This window comes from Balaenoptera borealis, assembly GCF_965194805.1.
Source record: "Balaenoptera borealis genome assembly, chromosome: 2".
NCBI lineage: Eukaryota > Metazoa > Chordata > Mammalia > Artiodactyla > Balaenopteridae > Balaenoptera > Balaenoptera borealis.
In genome coordinates, this window is record NC_138867.1 from 175522038 (window position 1) to 175531338 (window position 9301).

Sequence of the window (9301 nt, forward strand, 5' to 3'; positions counted from 1 at the left end):
TCCCCTGGCTTCTCCGTCAGAGGCAAATTTGGATTTTTTTTTTTTCCTTTCCTGCCTTACAGCCTGAGGTCCAACTCTCGTGGCCTTTGCTCCCTTAAAGGGCGCTTGCTCTCCTGGTCCTCCCCCTTTTCATTCTGCATGTTCCCCCCACCCCCCCGCCACCGCCGCTGAGCTAGCCAAGGGGTCACTTTGGATGATGACAGGGTGAAGGATGACGGGGCTCTGGGACCCGGCTGAGGATTTTTTTTTTTTTTTGGCTGCGTTGGGTTTTCGTTGCTGCGCGTGGGCTTTACTCTAGTTGCGGTGAGCGGGGGCTACTCTTCGTTGCCGAGCGCGGGCTTCTCATTGCGATGGCTTTTCGTTGCGGGGCACCTGCTCTAGGCGTGCGGGCTTCAATAGTTGCAGCACGCAGGCTCGGTAGTTGTGGCTCGCGGGCTCTAGAGCGCAGGCTCAGTAGCTGTGGCCCTTGGGCTTAGTTGCTCCGCGGCATGTGGGATCTTCCCCGACCAGGGTTCGAACCCATGTCCCCTGCATTGGCAGGCAGATTCTTAATCACTGTGCCACTAGGGAAGCCCCGGAAGCCCCCGGGCTGAGGATTCTTAAGTGGAGGAAGATGGTCCCTGTGAATGTCCCTGGGTTTCGAGGCAGGAGGCAGGGACAATGTAGCCTGACCTTGGGGTGGGGGAAGGACGGGCTGCAAGTGCCTGAGGAGGGTTGCCCAGTTTTAGGAGAGGAGGGTGTGAGTGTGTGTATAGCTCCCCAATATCACCTCTGGGGTTAAGCTTCCTCCCAACTTCCACACCCAAAACCCACAAATTCAGACCAACACTGAAGCTTTATCTGGGAGGAGCATTTTTACGAGACCCATAACCATTCACATCAATGCCAGCCACTATGTGGAGCTTCAGGAGTCACAGTGTGAAGCCTTCTTCTAGAACCAGCGTCTCTGGGAAGCCTCACCCTACAACGCCTCTGTTGTCTAGGGCCACCTGTGAGCTGGTCTGATGGTCTAGCTCTCTGAGGGTCTGTCTCTTTGTCAGAAATATCTAAGTATCCACCTGAGTCCGTTTATTTTGAGGCCTATCTCGCTCGGTCTACATGACCGTGTGTGACTGTGGCTCCCTGTGGCCAAGGACATGTGGGAACTTCTGCTGGAGGCTCCCCCAGGTCTGTCTATGGGCCAGTCCTTGGTGGATCTGTGGGACCAAGAGTCCGGACGAGGGTTCATCCGAGGGAAAACCACCGTGCCTGGGTCCGTTCTTGTTCTAACCCCAGTCCCCAGAAAAGGTCCAAGTGCCGGGGCGGGGCTCAAAGATGACGCTTCATGTGCAAGGCCAGATGATCCGAGCGCGAAAAAGCACGCGAACAGAGCTGGCAGCGGAAGGGACGCTGACCGGTGTGCTTTCGGTAGTGACGGGTCAGCTCGTCGGAGCGCGCGAACCTCCAGCCACAGCCATCCCACGTGCAGGCGTATGGCTTCTCCCCTGGGGGGATGAGGAACCCTTGAGAGCCACTGTCCCCCACACCTGGTCCCAGAGTCCTCCCTCCTAGCCTTGGCCGGGACTAGGGTGAGGCAAGTGAGGCGCCTAGGTCGTGAAATTTAAGGAGACACTCTCGGGAAGGGTCTGAATCTGCACTCAGGGCCGGCCTCTGCTACCCCGACCCTTCTTCTTATGTTCTTGCTGGCGCCAGGCCCCTTTTCATTTCCTGGTCACAAGTCGCGCCCTCTACACTACTAGCCCTACTTCCTGTGCCCGGTACCCTGCCCCTGCGTCCTAATGCCGTCACAATCTTTGTCCTTTGGCACTGCCCCTATGTCCCAGCCCCTCCTTTGCACCAGGGGACCCTGAAGCTGCTGCCCAATCCTGCCCCTGGCCTTGGCCCTTGAGCCCCGAAATCCACCTGGTGTTCCAGGCCCTGTCCCCAGTGAGTATGCTCTCCCCCTGCTAGACCTGGCCCCTCCTCCCTGCGTTCCTGGACGTGTCTGTACACGTGGCCCCATCCTCTGTGCGGACCCCTATGCATAGGCCTCATTCCTCCTCCACCCCGCCTCTGTTCCACATCCCCTCCCCTGTCTTTGGCTCCTTGGGACCCGGCTTCTCCTCCTATGCCTACCCTCCTGTATTTCCCAGCCATTTCCCTTTGCTCTCCAGGACCGGCCTCTGCGTCCGGGCCCCTGAAACTAACTCTCCTGAGCTCCAGCACGCCCCCTACAGTCTAACCAAGCAACCCACTCTTTATACTCCTGGCTACCGCCCCAGAACACCTAACTCCGCTCCCGCTTGACCCAAACCTGAACCCTGGGTCTTTGGCCGCCCCCCCTGGTATTTCGAGCTGTCCTCTCCCCGCAGTCCCTCCTGTAGCCCCGGCCCCTACACAGCTCGCCTGGCTTTCTGCTCTTCGGCCCGTCCCTGGCCCAGGTCTTAGCCCTCGGTTCCCTGAAATGCTTCCCAGCTTTTCCATGTCCTCTCTCCGTCCCCATATGCCTTCCGCACTACTTCCCATCCGGCTCCTGATATTCCAGACGCGTCCCCAGCTCCTTCTGCCCAGCCTTTTTCTCTGAGACTTCGCTTTAGCCCCGCCCCTTGCTCCGGGTTTCCAGCTCCTCTGCAGCTCTTGGCTCCCAAGGTCCCACCCAGCCCCGCCCCTGCACCGGGCCCCGCCCCCTCACCTGTGTGCGTGCGTAGATGCGCCTTCAGGTGAGAGCTCTTGGTGTAGCTCTTGCCGCAGCCCGGGTGCGTGCACGTGTGCGCAGCCTGCCTCTTGCGCGCCCACGATCGCCTGCTGCGCTTGGATGGTGCGGCCTCTGCGGTCCCTCCTGGGTCTCCTGTGGTCCCCCCGAGTCCTGCACCCGTCGTCCCGGGCCCTAGACAACTCAGGAAGGAGTGGGGCGTGGCGGGACCGGGCGCCGGAGCCTGGAGCCCGCGGAAGAGCTGGAAGTGCCCTTGGTACTGCGGCATCGGGTACAGCGCAGGGTACCCGGACAGCAGCCCGTAGGGGGCTCCCGGCGCTGCAGGCACTGAAAGCCCCGTCCGGGGGAAGTAGCTGCCGGAGGAACCCGCACCCGGTCCCGGGTACATCGGCTGCAGCGGCAGCGCCTTGGGCTCGGGGGCTGGAATCAGGGCTGGGCCTACGAAGGCATCGGGAGCCGGGGTTCGTGGGGCCGGGCGCGCCCAGCCCGGGTGGTCCTCGGGACCCAAGAGCCCAGCCACCAGCCCCGGGCCGCCCGCGTACGTGCCCAGAGTCTCGGGCGGCAGTGGGAATTGCACCCCGGAACCTTCGCCAGGCGCCAGAGCGCAAGTCTGGGGGACGCAGGTCTGGGGCGCGCTGCCCGGCTCTGGGCACGGAAAGTTGGTGAGTAGGAGATCCAGGTCCCAGGGGGTAGCCGCGTCCCTCTCATCGTCTTCGTCCTCCCCGGGCGTGTCCTCCAACTCAGGCCTCACGTGGAGGGGTGGCCCTGTGGGGTCGGGGGGGCCTGGGCCCAAGTCCTGCACCTCTTCAGAGCGCCACCACTGTGGGAGGGAGCCGGTAGCACGAAGCTTCAGTGGACACCAGGGTATCCTGCCCGGAGACGGTGGGGGCCGGATGCCCTGATGGGGGCAGACTGGCTAGGGGCTCAATAAAGGGGTCTTGTTTGCTTGTCTGTCATGTCAGTCTGTCCCTCACATTGTCCTTCCCCCCCTCCCCCCACCACCTCAGCTCCAGAGACAGAGGTCTATCTGTCAGGCTGGAGACAGGAGATAAGGCTTACATTATCTGGAGCCACACTCAGGCAAGGGGGAAGGGGTGGCAGAGCCAAGAATGGAAGGCTGGGGGAGGCTCAGCCTTGCCTCAGTTTCCCCCAAGAATCTTCCTCTTCTTCCCTGTCCCCCAACAAGATTAATTCCAAGATTAATTCCTGGATGTCCCCTAGACACATCTGCCATTTCCCTCTGATATCTATCTGGGGGTGTCTCACTGAGCCTAGATCCCTGAGTTGTTCAGTTCCCAGCCTCAGTTTTCTATGACAGAAATAGGCCCTTAGACCAAGTTCAGACCCCTGGCCTGCACTGAGGACACCCAGCGCTGACCAGGTCTCTGAATTCCAAGGCAAGATTCAGACCTGATCCCCCAGCTCTGTGGCCTGGGCCCGGAACCCCTGGCAGCCCATCTAGACCCCACTGGCCCCACCTTGAGGAAGTCTTCCTGTGTGTCCAAGAAGGGGCCCAGGGTGGTCAGCGTGCTGATGGAGGGCAAGGCGGTCTCCGCTGCAGCCATGGCTGGCTGGTGCCCACCCTGGGGCTCAGGCCTCCTCTCCTTTGGCGGCCTCGTGGGCTCTGAGGCTCTGATGGCCCCTTGGAGGGCTCCTCTCTGCTCTCAGCTGATTGGCTGCAGCCCCTGATAAGGGGCAGGCAAAGGTGGGGGTCACCGTTTCTGGGGGAACAGACTTTGCCTAGGCCTGTTTGGGGCTGAGCCATAAAGAATGATCCTGTATCCAAAGCCAATCAGATGTTCAGGGGCTGGGGGTTCAGGGGCTGGGGGTTCAGGGGTTGGGCAAAGTGAGGCACTGGGTTCCCAAAGAAGGAGAAACTTGGAGCCTGTTCTCAGTTACCTTCCTGGAGAAGGGGTGACAGGCAGAATGGGGATTCTGGGAAGGAGCTTCAAGACCCCCTTGCCCCTGACCAGGACCTTGCAGCTCTCCCCTTCCCCATAAACAGCAGCAACTGTGCTGATGGCGGGACTTGGCATGAACTCCCTGCCAAGCCAAGCATTATCAGACTCCCCAGACGTTGGAGGCTGCTATCAGGTGGGGGCCCAGAACAGCCAAGGCTCTGTCCCTGGTGAGTGGGAGGGCTGGGGGCTGGGGATTAACTTGGTTTTAAATTTCCTGGGTAGTGAGCTTCCAGGGTCTGAGCCCAGTGGCAGGAGAGGCCCCTGCCAATCAGCCGTCACTGTCTACCATGGACACCCCCCCACCCCAGGCGGCGTTGCAGGGAGAGTAGCTGCATGGAGGCTGAGGCTGGTGCAACTAGAGCTGCTCCCGCGTGATGGGGGCTGGGAAGGAGGAGGTGACTCCCTCTGCTGCGTGGCATGGGAACGTTGGATCGGGCCATGGGAAACACCTGACCTGCAGGAGACCTGGCTGCTTCTTGATTTCTACCCCACATGGGGGAGGGAATCTGAGGTTCTGCACCAGAGACTGTGGTGCCAAGGGAGTCCAGGTGGGTGACACAGACACACATCACAGACACATAGCTCATAGTCACACACACACACACACACACACTATGCAATTACATAATGACACAAATCTCCTGGTCCCTAAGTCACACACCCCATATAGTCCCTGCACAAATACTTGTGTGTCTGTGTGTCACAAAGACCATGCACAGACATACAATTCTCAGGCGCAAAAAACAACCATCCACTACGTTAGTTACATGATGTTATAGTCACACAATCCCTCAGACATAGAATTCATAATCAGGGGCTGACAATCATACACAGTTACCCAAATCACACACAGTCACACACACGATTTAGTCACAACCGAACAGACACATGGAGGATCCTGGATATATTGTCACAGAACTATAGAAGATGCAGTCACACAGTCCCATCAAACACAGACGAAGCCTGAGACACAAAAGTGTAAAACACATCCACACAACAATTCATAAACACACTTTTTCTTTTTTTTTAAATTAATTAATTTATTTACTTTTGGCTGCATTGGGTCGTCGTTGTGTTGCGCGGGCTTCTCATTGCAGTGGCTTCTCCTGTTGCGGAGCACGGGCTCTAGGCTCGAGGGCTTTAGTAGTTGTGGCTCTCGGGCTCTAGAGCACAGGCTCAGTTGTAGCACACGGGCTTAGTTGCTCCCCGGCATGTGGGATCTTCCCGGACCAGGGCTCGAACCCGTGTCCCCCTCATTGGCAGGTGGATTCTTAACCACTGCGCCACCTGGGAAGCCCCATAAACACACTTTTGATGTAGTCAGGCACACAGTTATACATCAGGCACAGACACGATCACACACTACAACCTTACATAGTCACAGCCACCTGTCTCTGATACTGTATGTAATTAGTCACACAACTGAACTACTAATACCCAACCACAGGGGGCGCACCCAAACACAACCACACTAACATGAAATCAGACACCCTGATAGTGAAAGGCATACAACCTCACCCAGACGGAGGCACATCACCAGAGTTGGTGCACCATAAATGCATCACACAAAAAGACAAAAAATTATCATGTGCAACAAGGGTGGGGGGAGCAAAAATGTAATGTAAAAACCAGCTCGACAAACCTACTAGGATGGCTATTAACAACAACAAAAAAAGGAAAATAACAAAGGTTGGTGAAGATGCAGAGAAATTGGAACCATTGTACACTGCTGGTGGGAATGCAAAGTGGTACAGCTACTGTGGAAGATGATTCTTCAATAAGTTAAACATAGAGTTACCATATGACCCAGCAATTTCACTCCTAGGTATATACCTAAGGGAACTGAAAACATGTACTGGATCAAGTACTGGTACACTAATGTTCACGGTAGCATTAGTTTCAGTCGCCAAAAGGTGGAAACTACCCAAATGTCCATTAACGGATGGATAAACAAAATGTGGTCCATCTATACAAAGGAATATTATTCAGCTATAAAAAGTAATGAAGTTCTAATACATGTTACAACATGGATGAACCTCAAAAACATGCTATGTAAAAGAATCCAGTTACAAAATGTCACATATTATATGATTCCACTTGTATGAAATATCCAGAATAGGCAAATCCACAGAGACAGAAAGATTAGTGGTTGCCAGAGGCTGGGGGGGAGGAGGAAATGGGGAGTGACTGCTTAATGGGTATAAGGTCTCCTTTCAGGGGTGATGGAAGTGTTCTGGAACTAGATAGAGGTGGTGGTTGCACAACATTGTGAATATACTAAAAGCCAGTGAACTGTACACTTTAAATGGTTCATTTTAGGGAATTTCCTGGCGGTCCAGTGGTTAGGACTCGGCACTTTCACTGCTGTGGCTGGGGTTCAGTCCCTGGTCGGGGAACCAAGATCCTGCAAGCCACACGGCACAGCCGAAAAAAAAAAAGTTCATTTTATGTTATGTGAATTTCACTTCAATCAAACAAAATGGTTGAAATTAGAGTGGTTTCCTGGAGAGGAAAGCAGAGTGTCTCTTGAGGAGACATCTCCTTGATTTAGGATAAAGCACTAACAGGCATGTTTGGCTCTGAAAGGTGAGGCAAGAGGATGAGGGTCCGGGGGAGGTGTGGGCATCTGGCTGGGAGATAAGGCCTCTGGGAGCAGGTAGCCAGTACGGATGGCAGACTTCCCTGGGTGGCAAGGCCTGAGCCTCAATTTAGGTTTCCTAATGTGTATGCCGTCATCACCCTCTACACCCCCCTACAGAGAACTCCAATATCCACAACAACTCCAGGACAGGGAGCTTTGGTGAAAGGAAGGGATGGAAGGAGGGAGGCCATTGGTTTCTGGCGGAGGGAGGTGTCCAGAAGAATTAGAGTTATGCAAAATCCCAGACAATTCAGGGTGGTGATGGACTCCCTACTGAGTGAGGAGGAGAGTTCAAATCATTTTATTTGGATATTAAGGGCAAGAAGGGCCCAGAAAGTGGAAGAGTCTGAGACACACCCAGGCCTCAGGCACTTGGGGATATGCAGGCTAGTGATCACCTTCAGACACAGTCTCACAGTTACTCCCATCATACTCAGTCAGAGACAATGTGTGAGACAGAGCATTCTACACAGACAACTACCCAGACTGTCTATGTGGGAAGAGGTGTTCCTGGGTGGGCAGGGAGGGGTCTGTCCTGGGAAGCAGGAGGCCTGGATCCCAGTCCTGGTCCCTGCTCTGCACCTGGTCCATTGTGACCTTGAGCAAGACCAATCTGCTTTCTGAGCCTTACTTTCCCCAACTGGGAAATGGACAGGGTCATGGTAGATGAGTGACCTTCAGATACAGAGATGGTCAAGCATGATACATCCAGGTTCGAAAGCACACCTCACAAGTGCTCATAAAAGTGATCTAGGTGAGCATAGCCATTCACTCAGCTATATACTCAAGCTCACAACCACACACAACACATAGACCAAATCACACTGACACATATAGTTATACACAATCGCCCAGACATACATAAAAATATCTAGTCATATTCTCACAAAGATAACAGCCACATCTACAGAGAAAGCCATCAAAACAGAGTCATGGGGCTTCTCTGGTGGCGCAGTGGTTAAGAATCCGCCTGCCAATGCAGCGGACAGGGTTCGAGCCCTGGTCCGGGAAGATCCCACATGCCGCGGAGCAACTAAGATCGTGCGCCACAACTACTGAGCCTGTGCTCTAGAGCCCGTGAGCCACAACTACTGAGCTTGCGTGCCACAACTACTGAAGCCCACGCGCCTAGAGCCTGTGCTCTGCAACAAGAGAAGCCACTGCAATGAGAGAACCGCGCACCGCAACGAAGAGTAGCCCCCGCTCGCCGCAACTAGAAAAAAGCCCTCACGCAGCAATGAAGACCCAAAGCAGCCAAAAATAAATAAATAAAATAAAATAAAATAAAAAATTTTAAAAAAATCAGTAGCCCTGAAAAAATTATAAAAAAAAGAGTCATGCACACAGTACCACAAAAACACACGATCACACAGAATACCATTACACGAGCTTACAATTAGACACGAAACCACAAAGAAATTCAGCCACACACAGTCACAGTTACACAGGCACACAACCACCCATAGTCAACAGCCCCAAAACGTCACAGAAACAGTCAGCCCCATTCACATACAGATACACAGTCACTCAGGCTCAATCAACCGCACAGAATCACAAAGCACAGGGAATCACACCAAGTCACACAGTCACATGTGGCTAGCAAGCTTCCTGGGACAGACTGGCAGACAGCTTGGGCTGAGATCGCCCACCAGAGCCCACCTCCTCCCACACAGAGTACCCCATTAAAGGAGACCTTGAGGTCTGGTCTCCTGGGTACTAGGACTCATTTTTCTCGTGCCTCAGTTGCCTACTTTAACTCCAGACTCTGCCCTCGCCCCCTACCACCAGGAGTGGGCCGAGCTCCCTCCTAGGGCCAATCAGAGCAGGAATACAGCTGGCCAATCGAGTTGGCGCACTAGCCTTCCGCCCCTTCTCTGTTCCGCCCCTTAAAGGGGTTAAGGTGCCTCGGCTTGGGCGCGCCCGCTTACGCCTGCAAGGCTGCCGTGGCCCCTTTAAAAGGCAGAGCCGTGAAAGAGCGGAGTCCTAGGAAGAACCAATGACAAGCCC

At 54.9% G+C, this 9301-nt stretch overlaps 1 protein-coding gene across 1 annotated transcript; it reads right to left on the reverse strand.

Annotated features, from left to right (window-relative positions):
- Positions 1 to 27: 27 nt before the first annotated feature.
- Positions 28 to 9216, reverse strand: KLF1 (KLF transcription factor 1). The gene is made up of 4 exons (XM_082379755.1): positions 8988 to 9216; positions 4171 to 4377; positions 2672 to 3512; positions 28 to 1484 (listed from the first exon to the last, which is right to left on the reverse strand). The coding sequence occupies exons 2-4, from the start codon at positions 4255 to 4257 to the stop codon at positions 1309 to 1311; spliced, it is 1104 nt and encodes a 367-aa protein (XP_082235881.1). The 5' UTR covers positions 4258 to 4377; positions 8988 to 9216; the 3' UTR covers positions 28 to 1308.
- Positions 9217 to 9301: the final 85 nt, after the last annotated feature.